The sequence below is a fragment of the Podarcis filfolensis genome (assembly GCF_964270895.1).
Source record: "Podarcis filfolensis genome assembly, chromosome: 14".
Classification (NCBI taxonomy): domain Eukaryota; kingdom Metazoa; phylum Chordata; class Lepidosauria; order Squamata; family Lacertidae; genus Podarcis; species Podarcis filfolensis.
Window position 1 is genome coordinate 43,539,773 of NC_139616.1, and position 18,634 is coordinate 43,558,406.

The window sequence follows — 18,634 nt, forward strand, 5'->3', positions numbered from 1 at the left end:
CGGCAGGACTTTACATTAAATTTGCAGCGGATGCTTCTGTTTAGTCGTCCTCTCCAGTACAGATGTGTTTGGAGCAATAAGCAAGAATGTTATCTATTTTTAAAAGAAGGAATGGGGATGAACGCTGGAAGGAAGAGTCAAATTACATGTGATGGGCAGTTCCTCGATTCCTTCCACTATTTTTTTAAAATGAAAAGCAGTCAATGGGAGGCTGAAATAGGGAGAGGAGACTCGGTGTCTGGAGGGCTGGCTTAACCCTTTTATTTACTTACTATCTCCTCCCTGCTCAAACCTGCCTCACCCCAGCTGCTTTTCTGCTCATAAGGGGGGAGAGAGACGGATCCTGTATATTTTCCCCTGCAGCAAAAGGGGAGAGGGGGGAATTTGGAGTTGAGAGGTGGGTTAAGCAGCCACTTGCTGCACAAGTTCTCTGTTTCCAACTTGGCCTGCTTTTTTCACAGCTGCTTTTCATTTAACAATATTACTTTTTAAAACCCTAACTGTATCAGGAAGGAAAATCCATGCACTGCACACCATGTGTTGTTGTTGTTTAGTCATTTAGACATGTCCGACTCTTCGTGACCCCATGGACCAGAGCACGCCTGGCACTCCTGTCTTCCACTGCCTCCCGCAGTTTAGTCAAACTCATGCTGGTAGCTTTGCGAACACTATCCAACCATCTCATCCTCTGTCGTCCCCTTCTCCTTGTGCCCTCCATCTTTCCCAGCATCAGGGTCTTTTCCAGGGAGTCTTCTCTTCTCATAAGGTGGCCAAAGTATTGGAGCCTCAGCTTCAGGATCTGTCCTTCCAGTGAGCACTCAGGGCTGATTTCCTTCAGAATGGAGAGGTTTGATCTTCTTGCAGTCCATGGGACTCTCAAGAGTCTCCTCCAGCACCAGAATTCAAAAGCATCAATTCTTCGGCAATCAGCCTTCTTTATGGTCCAGCTCTCACTTCCATACATCACTACTGGGAAAACCATAGCTTTTACTATAAGGACCTTTGTTGGCAAGGTGATGTCTCTGCTTTTTAAGATGCTGTCTAGGTTTGTCATTGCTTTTCTCCCAGGAAGCAGGTGTCTTAATTTTGTGACTGCTGTCACCATCTGCAGTGATCATGGAGCCCAAGAAAGTAAAATCTCTCACTGCCTCCATTTCTTCCCCTTCTATTTGCCAGGAGGTGATGGGACCAGTGGCCACAATCTTAGCTTTTTTGATGTTGAGCTTCAGATCATATTTTGCGCTCTCCTCTTTCACCTTCATTAAAAGGTTCTTTAATTCCTCCTCACTTTCTGCCATCAAGGTTGTGTCATCTGCATATCTGAGGTTGTTGATATTTCTTCACACCACATGTACTTTGAGTCAAATATTCAGCCTTTCTGAGTCATTGGTTAGAAGTTTCTGAGCAGAATTTGGCCCTGGAAGGCCATGTCCCGCGCTCCACCCCTATGAAACTGCAGAGTGGCATGACTGCCAAATGTATTTTTTACATAGGGGGAAAAAAGTTCCAACATCACGTTCTGGAGGTTTTGCTGAATATGATTAGAAGGGACCGTCTGATTAAAGGTATTCAGGTCGGAGCCAAACAATACAAATTGAAAGCTTTTGCAGATGACCTAGTTTTGACGTTACAGGAGCCAGAATCTAGTACGAAAAGAGTATTAGAATTGATTCAAGAATTTGGTCATGTGGCAGGATTTAAGCTGAACAAGTCAAAAACTAAAGTGCTTGAGAAAAAATTTACACCAATTGAGAGAGGTTTCAGAAGGAGACAGGTTTAACATTAGTTAAGAAAGTAAAATATTTGGGGGTTAATATGACTGCTAAGAATCCGTGTGTGCACAGACGCGCCACTGTGGGTTGCGAACGCTGCAGGTTGCGAACTTGCATCCCGCATGGATCACGTTCACAACCCGAGCGTCCACTGTACATAGCCAAAAACCGGACAGGATCTACCCAGCTTTTACTTTCAACACGTCAGTTTGGTTCTCGAAACTCGCTTGCCCATTTTTTACAATCAATCCAGAATGGGCCTGAAGCGGCAGGAGACTGAGGGAGAGAAATGGCAAGTCTGTCTTCAGAGGTGAGGCCCAGAGGGCTGGAGGCGCTTCCAGAATCCAGACTGCTGCTATTTTCTGGTGGGATTCAATCCCATACCAGCAATTAAAGTGGATCTGGTGCTTTTACAAACCCACTTTAAAAAATAAATCAGACTTTTTAGTAGCAAGGACAGTCAAATGCACTGGGAAACTGTGGAATATTGAGTACTTGATGCAAGGTGATAAAACAGTTAGAAAGGATGCTGAAAAACTAGCTGACGTTGTCTAACATGCTGCCAGATTGAGTTTGCTATCCGGACGGACAATGCTTTGTCAGACTAAATGCACCAGGTGTTTGCTTTCGAACCAGGTCAGCTGGAAGTAACCAGAGACTATCAAAGGGGATGGAGGGAGGAAATTGCAAGGGCAGAAGGAGGGCAGGTACCGGAGAACTAAATGGCAGGGAAGGGAACGATCGCCCACACTTTGTGGTGTAAACTGCGTTCTGAATGGACAGTGCTGAGTTGAGCTCCCATCCATTGTGCTGTTTGCTGAGAGCTCATTTATCTGTTTCTTGCTGGCTTCTGAACCTGCTGGTGGCGGAGGCGGGAGCTATCTGCCTCCGAGGTGGCCACAGCATCCTTCAACAATATCTTTGCCACATTATACTTCAGAAGAAGCGGCGCCCCAACCCCACCCTGCTCCCAAGCTTATCCTAGCCATCTGGGTTGCAGGTTGCCCTGTGTGGGTATGAAATGGGGAGAATTACAGGCAGTGTTCGAGGCAAGTGCAGTTCACCTTCTGCAGCACTCCGTGAAGGGCAGAGATGTTCGCCAGGGTGAAGATTGTGCCGCGGGGCAGGCCTCTCCCGATGGCGATGCCCGAGACCTCTCCGGGTGAGAGCGCGCGATCCCATATGGCAAGGCCGGCCAGGTAGCCCACAAAAGACTCCGTGGGTTCGAACCCCCCACCCATTGTGTCTTGCTCCTGACCCAATACAAGAGACCCTTTGGGGGGAATCTCATAGCCCTTCTGGAACTTGGAGCCCATGGAAGCCAACCTCCTGTCCACATAAAACCAGTATCGCCCCTGGATGGAGGACCAGATGACACAGATGTGGTGCCACTTGCCATCCAGGATCCGTCCCACCGGCAGCTCCCGAAAAGCAGGGTCGCCAATGACAAAGTGGATGGAGTTCCGGGGTGCAGCATCGCGGCCGTGGAGTACCAGCTTATTGTCATTATCCTCAGTGGCATAGGACAGGATGGTGCCCAGGTAGTTGGCATTGGTGCTTACCCAGCTGCAGAGGCTCAGTTCAAGCAGGCCAGCCTGAAAACCTGGCGTGAACATGGCAAAGTTCTCTGTGGAAGCGTTAGGGAAAAACAGCATGGAATCCACGTTGCAGACTGTGGGGAAAGAGAGAGAAAGAGGCAATCAAGCCTACAAGTTTAACATGTGTCAAATCTGGGAACTGCCCCTGCCTAAGACCAATAGCACTGCTCATCTGAGATATAAAGATAAGGACCAACATTTCAATTATTTGTGAAATTTTATCAATACAGTGGTACCTCGGGTTAAGTACTTAATTTGTTCCAGAGGTCCGTAGTTAACCTGAAACTGTTCTTAACCTGAAGCACCACTTTAGCTAATGGGGCCTCCTGCTGCTACCGCGCCGCCGGAGCACGATTTCTGTTCTCATCCTGAAGCAAAGTTCTTAACCTGAAGCACTATTTCTGGGTTAGCGGAGTGTGTAACCTGAAGCGTATGTAACCTGAGGTACCACTGTATGTTGAAAAATTAGGCTTTGCAAAACGCAGAAGAATGGCTCAGAGCGTAAGTAAACTCATAAAAGTTATTTACATGGTTTAAAAATTAAAAGAATGGGAGCATTTCCTTTTTATGGGCACTGAAAAAGCATTTGACCACATTAAATGGCCATTTTTAAAGCAATATTGGAACTATGGGGATGTAGTCCAATAGTTAGACAAAGGATAAGTATAGATTCTGCATACTCTCTCAGCTAATAACTCGGCCAATGGATGCTTATAAGAAAAAATTACTCTCTCTAGAGGCACATGTCATGGATGCCCTTTGTTGCCAGTATTATTTATATTATCTATGGATCATTGGTCTAAAACACTGAGCTTAGGGCTTGCCGATCGGAAGGTAGGCAGTTCGAATCCCCATAACGGGGTGAGCTCCCGTTGCTCGGTCCCTGCTCCTGCCAACCTAGCAGTTTGAAAGCACGTCAAAGTGCAAGTAGATAAATAGGTACCACTCCGGTGGGAAGGTAAACAGCGTTTCCGTGCGCTGCTCTGGTTTCGCCAGAAGCGGCTTAGTCATGCTGGCCACATGACCCAGAAAAACTGTCTGCGGACAAACATCGGCTCCCTCGGCCAGTAAAGCGAGATGAGTGCCACAACCCCAGAGTCGTTCGCAACTGGACTTAACTGTCAGGGGTCCTTTACCTTTTTTTAAAGCCATTAGCTATAGCTTTAATAACGGTATGAAGTGGGCAGATGCCTGGATATGTCTGAATTAATGCTTTAAATGTATGGTGTGGACTGTTCCTTCTCTGGGAAGATACTCCAGGAGAGAGGTTCCAAAGCCCAAAGGTGGTCGGGGAATAATAAAACTGTCGAGTTAGAAGAGACCACGAGGGTCATCTAATCCAACCCCCTATAACGCAGGAATCTTTTGCCCAACGTGGGGCTCAAACCCACGAGACTGAGGTTAAGAATCTCACGCTCTACTGACTGAGCCATCTCCCAAGTCTCCTTCAAGCTACCAATGGCTATCGACTATACAGCACTGCTGCTATTACCACCTCTGGGTAGCTTAGCTAGGCCATTCCGGCAGGATAAACCTGGTTCAGCTCAGCTCCACGTACTTGTCCCTGGTTTCCGAGGCGCCTCTGACTGCAACTGCTCTTCAGGGGCCTTGTCTATGACTGCTTGCTGTTGCCTGAGCGCTTGTGGCTCCGCCGGATGAGGCTGTTCTGCTTCTGCCTCCTGCCGCTGGGGAGCTTCCTGACCTGGAGGGGGTCCGCTCTGCAGCCCTCTGCCCTGAGACTGGGCTGCAAGCCGTGTGCTCTCCTGGAGCAGTTTCTTCCTCTGGCGATGCTTCCCATGGAGCTTTTTCACGGTAGGGTTCTGCCCGCCGGCTGCCTCTGGTTCCTGCTCTTGGGGGACCCGGTTCAGCAGCTGAGCCGCAGTTAGGGGGTTCGGCAGAAGGACCTCATTGTGCGCAGGGTTCTTCAGCTGCTGCTCCAACTCATCTAGCTTGCTCCCCTGGCTTTTGAGGGCATCCTGAAGACTCTCCAGGGCTTTCTGGAGGATCCTGTGGCCAGTGTGCACGGCCTGGGTGTCCTCTCGATGGCTCTCGACTTCTTGGGTTAAGTTGGCCAGGAGCGCTCGCTCCTGCTGCATTTCTGCCGCCTTCTCGTGCTCCCTCTCGCACAAGGCTTCCTCCAGGGCCCCCAGCTTTGAGTCTTGCTTCTTGCCCTTGTTCTGCAGCTTCTTCACCAGAGCTTTCAAGTGGCTCAGCTCCTCCTGCGTGGCTGCGTGGCTCTCGTTGGCAGCGGACTCCAGGCCCTGGTGCTTGCTCAGCAGCTGCTCAAACTTGGCATCGATGTTGTAGGAGACGTTGTAATTCCCAGCAATCTCCTGAAGGCGCGTCAGGGTGACCTCCTGGAACCGCCGGAACTGGAAAACAGTTAGGGTGAGGGGGGAATGGAGAAAAACCCAGTGTTATGTACTGAGTTGAATAGGATCCAAAATGCAGCAGTCTGATTGGTCCTAGAACAATAGGACCCAGAATGCAGCAGTCTGATTGGTCCACAGGAGCCACCCAATCCAGCTCCAGGTAGAAGTGAATCTGCAACCTGACTGGCCTACAGGAGAATCCCGGAATTAGCCAATCACGTGGGGCCCATTGTGTAAATAACGTACATAAAGCAGACATTCTGGGGGAACTTCCATTCCTCCTCACCACTATGAGCTGAATAAAGAACATGAAATCCACTCTCGACTCCGAGTATATTTCACCCAGTTAGGTTTCTGGAGGGCTCCTAGAGAGGTTGAGGAATGTGAGGCACACTGCAGATCCAGACTTGCATCAGCAAAGGGTTGAGGGAAGGGGCAGAGAATGAAAGGTGGCGCTTAAGTACTTTCTATCTGCCCCCCCCCCCACTATCTCCAGATAGGAACAGGGGAGAAATTGGATTCAGCTTGCATTTGCAAAAAAAAATGAGAGGCACAAATACAAGATGGGTGACACCTGGCTTGAGAGCAGTACATGTGAAAAGGATATAGGAGTCTTGGTTGACCACAAACTTTACATGAGCCAACAGTGTGACGCAGCAGCTAAAAAAGCCAATGCAATTCTGGGCTGCATCAATAGGAGTATAGCATCTAGATCAAGGGAAGTAATAGTGCCACTGTATTCTGCTCTGGTCAGACCTCACCTGGAGTACTGTGTCCAGTTCAGGGCACCACAGTTCAAGAAGGACACTGACAAACTGGAACGTGTCCAGAGGAGGGCAACCAAAATGGTCAAAGGCCTGGAAATGATGCCTTATGAGGAACGGCTAAGGGAGCTGGGCATGTTTAGCCTGGAGAAGAGGAGGTTAAGGGGTACATGGATAACCATGTTCAAATATATAAAAGGATGTCACATAGAGGAGGGAGAAAGGTTGTTTTCTGCTGCTCCAGAGAAGCGGACACGGAGCAATGGTTCCAAACTACAAGAAAGAAGATTCCACCTAAACATTAGGAAGAACTTCCTGACAGTAAGAGCTGTTCGGCAGTGAAATTTGCTGCCAAGGAGTGTGGTGGAGTCTCCTTCTTTGGAGGTCTTTAAGCAGAGGCTTGACAACCATGTGTCAGGAGTGCTCTGATGGTGTTTCCTGCTTGGCAGGGGGTTGGACTCGATGGCCCTTGTGGTCTCTTCCAACTCTATGATTCTATGATTCTAATTTGCAATTTCGGAAGCAAGCTGCAAGCCAAGATGCAGCCCTCCTTCAAAATTCTCCCCATTTTGCAGTGCAGTTGTCCAGCCAAGTACAGTGGTACCTCAGGTTACATCCGCTTCAGGTTACAGACTCCGCTAACCCAGAAATAGTGCTTCAGATTAAGAACTTTGCTTCAGGATGAGAACAGAAATCATGTTCCAGTGGCGCGGCGGCAGCAGGAGGCCCCATTAGCTAAAGTAGTGCTTCAGGTTAAGAACAGTTTCAGGTTAAGAACGGACCTCCGGAACGAATTAAGTACTTAACCCGAGCTACCACTGTACAGGCTGCTCCCGGTTTAGGCGCGTCCGAATGATGCACAATCGCACACATGTGCATGGCGCCGAACATAGAAGTAGCTCCAAAATGTCATGAAAAGGGATGGAGCTGGGCGGAGCAGACTTACCGAGGTCACTCCCAGGAACATGGCAATCTGATGTGTGCTTGTGAAATGGGTTGAGCGAGATCTTCGGATCTGGAGGCAGGGTTACATTTTTCCACTGGACTACTTGGAGCCCATGAATTCACTCTACTCTATTTATATCTCTACAGTAAGGGCTGCCGTTATTTATAGTGTTAACTGGAAACCATTCACGAGTGACTTATTAATGGGCTTATTTTGCTATTTCTGATCCACAACGCTTCACGTCATTATTTCCTAGCTGACAAGCTCCCTTGGGGAAGCATCTGTTCCTCAAATGTTGTGAGGCTGCTAATAGCAGTTCCTGATAGGCCAGGGATTGGAATCCTGTTGCCCTGGAGGTGCGGCTGAGCTCTGACTCGCCATCAGCCTCTGGCCAGCATGACCAATGGTCAGGGACGATGGGAGTTGTAGTCCAGCAACATCTGGAGGGCCAAAGGTCCCCCAACCCTCTGGAAATCAATAGGTAAATGGTTATGGAGACTAATTGTCACAAGCTTGTGACACCTTTGGGTTAGGTCAATAACTCGGGCTAATGGTCTCCAGTGAGATGAACTTAAAATCACAGAATCGGAAGAGACCACGAGAGTCATCTAGTCCAAGAACCTTGCAATGCAGGAATATTTTGCCTGACGTGGGGCTCAAATTCAAAACAACACCTCAGAACAGAGCTTTCTGGGGAAAGCAAGATGGTGGCCGCACACCTTCCAAATGTCCTGGATTTTCCAGGGACAGTCCGGGAATTTCGAAAGCCTTCCTGGCTTCTGATTTGATCCCAGGATGTCCCGATTTCCCCTGCCAGTACTGCCGCCACCAAGCTCAGGAAGAAGGATGAGACAGCGTTTGTTCCAGGCGGCAGTGGCAGCAGCGGCAGTGGCAGCCGCTGTGAGGTCTTATCCTAGGGTCGCACCACAGCCTCAGCAAGAATTGTGTGGCCCTCCGGACTTGGCTACCAGTCCCCGGCGGTCTGGCAGAGTTTCCAAGCGCCCAACTTATTTAAAGGACTGTGTTGTTGGACACGTATCACTGTTGGTCTAAGTATGGGAAATGTAACCAATATGCTTTTGTGCCTAATTGAACCATTAAGTGTAGTGCTGTATATAAGGAAACCATTACGATTGTAACTAACGCCTTATCTTGGTGGGGAGGGGTGTTATGTACTGAAGTTCTCACCCTGGGCCAGCAGGGGGATACTGTAGATAGTTTTCACTCAGGTCCACATCAGTTATTTTAGGCGGGAAACCCTGGGTTGTTGTTGCTACAATGTTGACAGCCGGCGGCTGCCTATAAAAGCAGGCTGGCTGAGCTGTTTGCTGTTCAGTTCTGTCCAGCTTACAAGTAAAGAGCTGCTCTGGAGAAATCGCTGTGTCGTCTGCTATGTTCGCCCACAACTTAACAATGGGGATGTGGCTGGCCACTGCAATTCTCCCCTGCCTGCCCCCAAGAATTTCACCTTATCCATGAAATATTGCTGTGGGGAAAAGGAAGGGGGTTGTTCATTTGCTCCCATTCTAGTAAAAACAGTAACAATAGAAATATAATTCTATTATTTGTACCCCACCTATCTGACTGGGTTGCCCCAGCCACTCTGGACACATATAAAAACATAATAAAACATTGCACATTAAAAGGCTTCCCTGTGAAATGCAGACAGGCTGCCATAATCACCATCAGTGCTTTTTTTCCTGGGGGTATGCAGGGGTATGCATACTCCTAAACATTTTGTGAATCTTTGTACTTTTGTCCATTTACTTTATTTATTTCCCCCAATTTGAACTATAAAATGGTGGTTTTCTTGAGTCAAATGAGAGGACCCATAAACATTTCTTAAGAAAAAAAGTACTGATAATAATGATGATGATGTTGTTGTTGATGATGATGATGATGATGATGATAATAATAATAATAATAATTTGTAACCCACCCATCTGACTGAGTTGCCCCAGCTACTCTAGGCCATCCACTTAAGCGTTTAGCTTCCCCCCAGAAAATGCTGGGAACTGCAGTTTACTCCCTCACAAAGCTACAATTCCCAGCACCGCTGACAAACTAAGGTTCCCCCAGATTCCTTATGGGAAACTGTGTGCTTCAATGGATGGCGAGTACGCTGCCTCAGTTTATTATGAATAATAATAAAGCACAATCTAACACACGCTTGTGGTTGCTGGCAAGAGGTTATGGGCTAATCCTAGCAGGGCTGCCAAGGGCTGAATAGATATCACAACAGCAGCTACTCCCACTGACTTTTAAAGGGAAACATGACCCCAAGCCTAATGAATCACGGCGACTGGAGCGGCACCCAGACTTCTTTGCCGCCAGCTGCTGATTCCACTATTTTTGGCGGGTGCATTCTCTTGAGCATCACAGAGGATTGCAAACAGATGTCTCCTGCTTCGGCCACAGCAGCGAGTTATCGCTATTATCTCAGCAGCGCCAGAGGGCCTGCAAGGATGGGTGTTTGCCCCATCTGAAGATAGAAGAGCACCTCCCACCTCCCACCCAACAACGCTCCCTTTCATTTCTCTAAATTGGGACTCTTCCTTGAGCTGTCCCTGCTAGTCCTGGAAAGGGTGCCACTCAAGAATCAATTGCTTTATTTATCAGCGCCTGTTATAGCCAGTTGCTGGGCAGACAACTCACACCATAACATCCACTGCCTCTCCCCATTTGGACTCCTGGCCTTGTCTTTACTAGTACAGTGGGCGCTCGGGTTGCGAACGTGATCCATGCAGGATGCACGTTCACAACCCACAGCGTTCGCAACCCGCGTCTGCGTGCCTGTGGGTTGCCATTCGGCGCTTCTGTGCATGCGCAAAGCATGATTTAGTGTTTCTGCGTATGCGCAACCGCCGAAACCCAGAAGTAACCCATTCCGGTACTTCCGGGTTTCGGCGGTCCACAACCCGAAAAAACGCAAGCTGAAGTGTCTGTAACCTGAGGTATGACTGTACTGGTGCTATTCAGCAAGCTCTCTTTCCCCCGTGAACCATAACGGTTTTCATTTCATCTCGGTTCAAATGGATCCATTGGTTTTGTGATACGGTGGCACCTTAGTTCTCAAACTTAATCCATTCTGGAAATCCATTTGGCTCCTGAAACCGTTCGAAAGCCAAGGCACGGCTTCCGATTGGCTGCAGTAGCTTCCTGCACTCAATTGGAAGCTACGTTGGATGTTCAGCTTCCGAAAAACGTTCGCAAACCAAAACACTTACTTCTGCGTTTGCAGCGTTCGGGAGCCAATTTGTTTGACAACTAAGTTCTTCGGAAACCAAGGTATCACTGTACAGTCATACCTCGGGTTACAGACACTTCAGGTTGTGTTTTTTCGGGTTATGGATGCACCGAAACCTGGAAATACCGGGACGGGTTACTTCTGGGTTTCGGCGGTTGCGCATGTGCAGAAGCACTAAATCGCACTTTGCGCATGCACAGAAGCGCTGAATCGCAACCCGCGCTGCTGTGGGTTGCAAATGCTGCGGGTTGCGAACGTGCCTCCTGCTTGGATCGCGTTTGCAACCCGAGCATCCACTGTATTTAGGACCCTGGCCCCATGTGGGAGAAGACTCCCAAGGGGGTTCTCCCAGTCTTCATCCTAGAATCATAGAGTTGTAGAGTTGGAAGGGACCCCAAGGGTCATCTAGTCCAACCCCCTGCAATGCAGGAATCTCAACTAAAGCATCCCTGACAGATGGCCGCCCAACCTCTGCTTAAAAACCTCCAAGGAAGGAGAGTCCACCACTTCCTGAGGGAGTTCATTCCTGATATTGAGTCGGTATCTCCTTTCTTGTAACTTGAAGCCACTGGTTCAAGTCCTACCTGCCAGGGCAGGAGAAAACAAGCTTGCTCCATCTCCCACGTGGCAGCCCCTGAGATATTTGAAGATGGCTGTCATATCTCCTCTCAGTCTCCTCTTTTCCAGGCTAAACATATCCTTTTCTCATTTGAGGCAGATCCACACCACGCTTTTAAAGCATATCCAACACACTTTTAAAGCACATAGCTCCTCACCCCCAGGATCCTGGGAACTGTAGTTTGTTAATAGTGCTGGGGATTATAGCTCTGTGAGAGGGATACTATAGCTCCCGGGATTGTTGAAAGGGAGGTCATGTGCATTAAATGTGCATTAAATGTATTTGGTGTGATTCTCTAGTCGCTTGCAAGGATCATTCTGAGCAGTGATGAGTGAATCTGCCAGTTCTGGTTTCTCATCTTCCCAGTTTTAAGTAAAGCTCTTCACATATAACAAAGATTGCAAGTCCTAATGAAAATTCATCGGGATTTTATTCCTAATAGACACATTTTTGCCTACAGCTTTGTCCAATATGCACATCTTTGCAAAGCAATAATGTATTGTTAATGCATTTAATTTTCACTAACACATGTCTTTATTAGACATTATACAGTAGCATATGCATTTTTGGACACATTAATTGGCTGGAGAAGCGCAATGCAAAATCTGAAGAATTTCCAAGTATGGCTGTGTGATTTCAGTGAATTAGGTAAGGTCACATTTAATTAATGCAAGCTGAACTGAATTCTGCCTCAAAGACTACTTCTTTTTTTATCAGCTTGGGCAGCTGCATAATAGTGCAGTTGTTCCGTTAACTCCAGTAGGTCAGTTGAACATAACAGGTTTTGTCGTTTGTTTAATACAGTACATCATTTTGCAAATGCAACAAAATGGCAGCTAGACATAGGTGGGTGTCAATGGCAGAGTTCATATAATAAGCTGATATAGTGCACACGTATCTCAGAAGCGACGCCTTGTGCCACTATGCTTTGCGTAAATCCTGCACTGTTATTTTCTTAGGTGGTTATTGTTTTAGATCTTCTTTTAAATACAAACTGCCTGGTGTTGCCTGCTGAAGGGCACTGGAGAAACCCAAACAAATATTAGCTAGAAATCTAACTACAAAGTCTTGTGTACAATCGGCTCTCTTGATAAATTAACAGGTATAAAGGCTGAGTCCAACAAGAAGACATGCTGGGAATATCAAGGCAGAACAAAAGAGCACCTCAAAGATAACCTGGATATTTTATTAGAGCAATATCTACTAGTGCCAGGAATAATGCTAAGTTCAAATCAAAGGTATCAAATGGGGAAAAATTAATTTCCAGCCTTTAATGAAGAACAAAGACTTGTTTTTATTCTGTGCAACCCACACAGAACTTACTGTTCTGGCTGAAATGATTTCACTACAGTTTGTTGTTGTTTTTTAAAATTGTAATTGTTTTATTGTTTTTGTAACTGTACATTATATTGTTGTCTTTGTATGGAACTTTGTATGGAAAAATACCTGATACACAATCTACATGTCCAAAAGGCATGAATACCAATAATTAAGAAGCTGGTTTTTCAAAACGTTGTGCAATTCAACCATTTTAGTTTGACTGAGCTAGAATAAATGTTATGACGAGATGGGAACATGGGTAACAAAACCTTGTACATAAATAAGGGACAAACTCTCGCGGTTTAATTTGAAGTCTGGAACAAATTAAATATTTGTGGAATTTGAATGATCAGATTTGGATTTTAGTTTGCGAATAAGCTTCTAACCCAGGTTAGACTGTCAGCAAATTGCAGAGTCCACAATAATAGATACAGATCTACATTGGTCAGATGGCAGGACCCACTATCAAGAACATTATTTGGTGAATTTAGGATAATGACAATCCATGCCAGGCTCACCTGTTCTTCCAATCGTCTAAACCTTTCGAAGAATAGCTTCCTTCGCTCCGCTGTCCCAGGCTGCTGTACCAAGGTGCCCTGAAGACAGACAGCGGCAAGGATCATGAAGACGGACAACATTTTCCATGTTCCCAGCATCCCAAGAGCCGCACACATCTTTGGGGTGATGCTCTGGGTGCGAACACAGAAGACAGGGTTCAGCGTCTGTAGAAGAGCCTCTCTCTTAACGCTACACTATTCAGAAAACGGCTGCTGCGATCCCTTCCTTTCCTTCTAGAAGCCCAAGGTCCTCCCACCAAGCTAAAAAGAGACCCTAGTTTGTTCTCAGAATAGATGAGTTCCACAGACTTCTCTGGCATTCCCAAGAAGCCAAGTTTAGTTTCAGAGCTTGGCAGCCGTGTGGAGACATTGCCTGGGGGAGGGAGAACCTGGCTTGGTTTTTGGAGTTCCTTCCAGGACCTGGAAATCAGGAGAAGCCTGGTTACTAAGTTGGCTGCTTATTTCATTCATATGTTGTTTAGTTGTGTCTGACTCTTCGTGACCCCATGGACCAGAGCATGCCAGGCACTCCTGTCTTCCACTGCCGCCCGCAGTTTGGTCAAACTCATGTTAGTAGAATTGAGAACACTGTCCAACCATCTCGTCCTTTGTCATCCCTTTCTCCTCGTGCCCTCAGTCTTTATATTCTCTCTCTCTCTCTCTCTCTCACACACACACACACACACACACACACAGTCTTACAGACGCTTCAGGTTGCGTTTTTTTGGGTTACAGACCGCCGAAACCTGGAAGTACTGGAATGGGTTACTTCCGGGTTTCGGCGGTCGTGCATGTGCAGAAGCACTAAATCGCGCTTTGTGCATGCACAGAAGTGCGAAATCGCAACCCATGCATGCGCAGACACGCCACTGCGGGTTGTGGATGCTGCGGGTTGAGAACGTGCTTCCCGCACGGATCACATTAGCAACCCAAGCGTCCACTGTATATATATTACCAACTTTTCTGAAGTAAAACAAGGAAATGTGTCTTCCGGGATGGGCTCCTGGGTGAGTCATGTGACCTGCGCCTTGCTCTCCCCTTTTCTCGGAGAAAGATCTCACACAGCACCCAGAAACGTACGCTGGGGGGGGCTGTGTGATATCGCAACTCCCCCCCCGGGAGTTTTTTCAGAGCGATTGCACCGTGTGAGAGCACAGCGCCCAAAATGGCCACCGAGATCTTGTGCAGGGGGAAATGGGACGTCCTGTTTGTTCCTGGGCACTTGGAAGGTATGCATTTACAGTGGTACCTTGGTTCCCGAAAGGCTTGGCTCCTGAACAAATCGGCTCCCGAACGCTGCAAACCCGGAAGTAAGTGTTCCGGTTTGAGAACTTTTTTGGAAGCTGAACATCCAACATGCCTTCCGCTTGAGTGCAGGAAGCTCTTGCAGCCAATTGGAAGCCAGACTTGGTTTTCAAACAGTTCCGGGAGTCGTACATTTGACAACCAAGGTACCATTGTATTCAGTAAATTCAGAGTGTGCCAATAAGGCTGATTCGGAGCTCTTGCAAAACTAACTCCTCTCACCCCCCCAAAGTGGATTTTCCCCACTCAAGAAAGTTGACAGGACAATTTGCCGGAAAGTGTGGGATGACAGCTGCTTGATGCAGCATCATCTAATCTCCCCACAAACAAATCAGGCTAAATACTCATTAAACAGGTCATCTGGAAGAGACGCTTGCCTTTCCAAAGAGGCAAATGCCACCGTCTAATCCAGGGGAGGGGGACCTCAGGTCTGGGGGCTAAATGTGGCTCATCAGGCCTCCCCATACAGGCTTTGGGACTCTCTATAGGCCCCACCCCCTACACAGGCCCCGCCCCACAGCTTCCTCCAGCTTGCCTTTTTTGGCCTAGCTGGAATGTGTCCTTGAACTGGATGAAAAAGTGGAGGTGAAGAAACCTCCTATTTTTGTGTGTTCAGTCTACGGCTTGTAGCAGGAAACGCCCCCCCCCCAATCATTCAGTTTGTACAAACTTCACACACACTCACACTCACACACTACATACACTACGCTTCTGTTATAAATTCATAGAAAATCAACCATACATCGGATTTGCACTGTTCCACTTTTATTTTACTCCATGAAGGAAGGACTACAAAATGGGGAAGGTTTGATACAGGGCAGCCATAATCCCTTCACCATACCAGCACATCCACAGGAGCCCTGCCCAGTTGCTATGCCAACCCTGATGGTCCTAGACAGAAGACAATCAAGATCACAAAGAACTTCCATATGGGTGGGAGTGGATTCAGCACAGACTGGAACAAAGGACAATAATCAGCTCTTCCCTCTGGGGGCAGGAAACTGCAAACTCCCCTCTGTCACCTGGAAAGTACTCATGGGGAGGGGGAAAGGGGGAACCAGCCAGGTGACAGGACACTCAGATTGCCACCACAACTCCTCCCTCAACCCCTCCTTTCTGTGATGTATGTATGATGTTTCTGGGGGTGGTCTTGATCTATAGGACGGGAATTTCAAAAGTCTTTGTAAGACCTTGCACACCATTTTTTCTGTGTCTTTCCTCTCTCCTGCAAGTGAGGGGAGCACCTTGTTGCAACAGTTCAATAAACGCCAAGTCTACAGGCTGCTGTTTTGCTCCAAGTTATCCTGGTTGGTGTCTTTGTTTTTGTCCAAGGGAGCCCTCGGATTTTTCTGTTAACAGGCTGAAGGGCGGTATACAAATTTAATAAATACTGATGGTGTAGCCTCCTGTACAAAGATAATATTTCACCTCTGTTGCCTCCCCGCACCAGTGGAATGTGGCCCCCAGAAGTCTGCCCACTCGGGAACATGGCCCTTGGATGGAAAATGGGAATGCATGGCTTTGAGCACAAGGAATGAGGGCCATCTTTCAGCAACCTGCTCACCTGGTCCAGTGGCGTAGCGTGGGGGGTGCAGGGGGGCCCGGCTGCACCGGGCGCAACATCTGGGGGTTAGGGTTAGGGGGCGCAAATCCACGGGTTAGGGGGCACAAATTACTTGCCTTGCCCCGGGTGCTGACAACCCACGCTACGCCACTGACCTGGTCCACAGGTAGCAAAATTGGGCAGAGTTGGCATTTTTGCACGGTTCAGAATGTTGCAATCCTTTGCTATCTGAAACTTGGCTCAATACCTTGTGTTTATCCAGGGGCTACAAAGAGAACAAAATGTGCTCTGAGGCCATAGACATTGTCAACTTGCCTGGACCTCTTCACTTCACGACTGCTGGTGCTACAGAAATATATACCCAATAATACCCTGTGGGTTAAGCCGGGATGGCCAATAGAATCCACACAGCAATGGTCTGTGGAACAGGATATTTATTTAGGCACTGCAAGGTCACCGCGACACAACCTCAATCAGCAAATAATGAGCAGTGGCAAGCCAAATATGAAAAAGACTCAAGCATTCATTCACTTTCTGTGTCTTCAGGAACCAGGCCTGTTGGCAGACCAACTCTACATTACAAAGATGTCTGCAAACGTTACCTGAAAGCTGGCAACATCAAAACCTGCCAGGTGGGAATCCCTTGTTTTTTTGCTGTGTCATATTTGTTTTCATAGAATCATAGAGTTGGAAGGGACCATGAGGGTCATCTAGTCCAACCCCCTGCAATGCAGGAAACTTTGTTTTGGTGTGTTTTTCCTGTGTTTGCACATCACTGGTTTTTCTTCTGTAAAATGGGCATCTTGTGGTACCTGCAGCAGATTTTTAGATTTCCAAATGTGCCACCAGGTCTGAAAAGGTTAGGGATTCCAGGAATAACACAATGCCTCCTAGTTTCCTCTTGTGTTTAATTTGCGCTGTCCTCTTCACACTTCTATAGAGGTAAAAGCACAAGGTGTCTGCATGAAAAAAGGGGACAGCAAAAGCATTCAGCTGCATCAACTTCGGTATGGAGTTTGAGGAGATGACCATTTAATTGGATTTAATTTTGCTGGAGCCAGAGGCAAGACACTGGTTTGTGAGCCTCAGCCCATGCGCGATGCCTATGGATCACTGGGGTTGTTCTAACCCCTGTACAAGTTGGTGACCTGGAGATCAATAAGACTGCACTGCAGGGCTGTCATAATCCTATCTCTCTCACCCTCTGCTCACCACCTGCATACCAGGGATGATAATGTGGGTAGTAGTGGGCTGCACTGCAGGGTTGTTGTAGTCCACAGTCTTAGCCTCATCCCTTTATTTCCTTGCAATGTGAGGAAAGTAACACTGGACTACACTGCAAGGTTGTCAGAAGCTGCTCTGAGCTTGAGGCCCCATCAATATAGTGGTAATATGCCTTGCCAGTATGGTGGTAGTAGTTAAAGCACCAAACTAGGACCAGGGAGACCTGGGTTCGAATCTCCCCTCAGCCTCAATGTCCCCGGCAAGGTCAATCTTTCAACCTAAACCACCTCAAAGGATTGTTGTGGGGATGAGACGGAAAGGTGAGAGGTAACTTCCCCTGGGTTTCTTGTGTTGTAAACAAAATCTGCCCTTTTCCCCTTATGGGGTATCCAAGAGCCCGTATAGAGTCCTGTTGGTAGGAGAAAATAACAGAGGCCAACCAGAGAATATTGAGAAGCAAAGCAGCTAGTAAGCCTGATCTTTATTGATCTGTTGCAACAGGGTGCTCCCCTCACACGCAGGAGAAGGAGGAGGATCCAGAACCAAGGCGTGCCTGTCCTTATATAGACATTTTAAATTCCCTGCCCTGGAGCTCAAGACCACCTCACCATACATCATACATACATCACAGAAGGGGTGTAACCCAAGACCACCCCCATAAACATCATATCTACATCACAGAAAAGGTGGTCTACAACAGAAATTTGAATGCTGTTGTTTTTCCTGTCTGCCAGGTTTTCTGATAATGCCTTATCTGATTGCCTTTCCTGGTAGTCTGATGAAATGGTGATTACCCAATTCCTGCCCTCCCTCCTTGCAGAGGAAACATTTGGTCAGCTTGGGAGTCAAAATGGTTTCAGGTCGGTCTTCCTGTGCTGATCTATGTGCGTGCTTGGTTGGTACATTCATGAACATTTATTATATATATAAGACCTTAAATTTTATTATTACGCTTGAAAGAAGCAGAAGATACAAATGGGATAAATAAGTAATACCAGACTACACTGCAGGGCTGTCGTAAACCATTACGCTCCCCCGCCCCCCGAGAAAATGAGCAACAGCGGATGCCTATGGCGTAAGAGACACGTCCACCCAGCTGCTGTCCAATCGCAAGCTACGCGGAAGGTAGGGCGCCCTCCCTTTGGGGAGCATTCGCCCACTTCAAACATGGCGCGCGGGGTGGGGGACCGGAAATCTGATTTCCCGGACAAAGGAACGTGCCGCTCTAGGACTTCCTCCTATCTATGCTCAAAACGCAGGTGAGGACTTTTAGTAAGCCGCGTCGGTCAAAGATGGCCGCCGAGGTGAACCGGAAGTTCCCGCCGTCGGTTCCGGGATTTCGACCA

At 47.6% G+C, this 18,634-nt stretch overlaps 1 protein-coding gene across 2 annotated transcripts; it reads right to left on the reverse strand.

Moving 5' to 3' along the window:
* Positions 1-1,925: 1,925 nt before the first annotated feature.
* On the reverse strand, positions 1,926-13,813 carry PTX4 (pentraxin 4). Of its 2 annotated transcripts, XR_014541502.1 has the most exons (4): positions 13,157-13,793; positions 4,929-5,742; positions 2,268-3,444; positions 1,932-2,193 (listed from the first exon to the last, which is right to left on the reverse strand). XR_014541502.1 is itself a non-coding variant. In XM_083585741.1 (3 exons), exons 1-3 carry the CDS (start codon positions 13,310-13,312, stop codon positions 2,804-2,806), a joined length of 1,611 nt encoding a protein of 536 aa, XP_083441867.1. In that variant the 5' UTR covers positions 13,313-13,813; the 3' UTR covers positions 1,926-2,803. The 2 variants fall into 2 exon arrangements, 1 of the variants encoding a protein (XP_083441867.1); XM_083585741.1 differs by having other exon boundaries at positions 1,926-3,444; positions 13,157-13,813.
* Between the last annotated feature and the right edge of the window lie 4,821 nt (positions 13,814-18,634).

Coding starts and splice junctions, on each gene's coding strand:
- PTX4 (XM_083585741.1), bottom strand. CDS start 13,312: ATGTGTGCGGCTCTTGGGATGCTGGGAACATGGAAAATGTTGTCCGTC. Junction 5,743..13,156: donor TTAGACGATTGGAAGAACAG/GTGAGCCTGGCA, acceptor ACTGTTTTCCAG/TTCCGGCGGTTCCAGGAGGT. Junction 3,445..4,928: donor GCCTCGGAAACCAGGGACAA/GTACGTGGAGCT, acceptor CTTTCCCCACAG/TCTGCAACGTGGATTCCATG.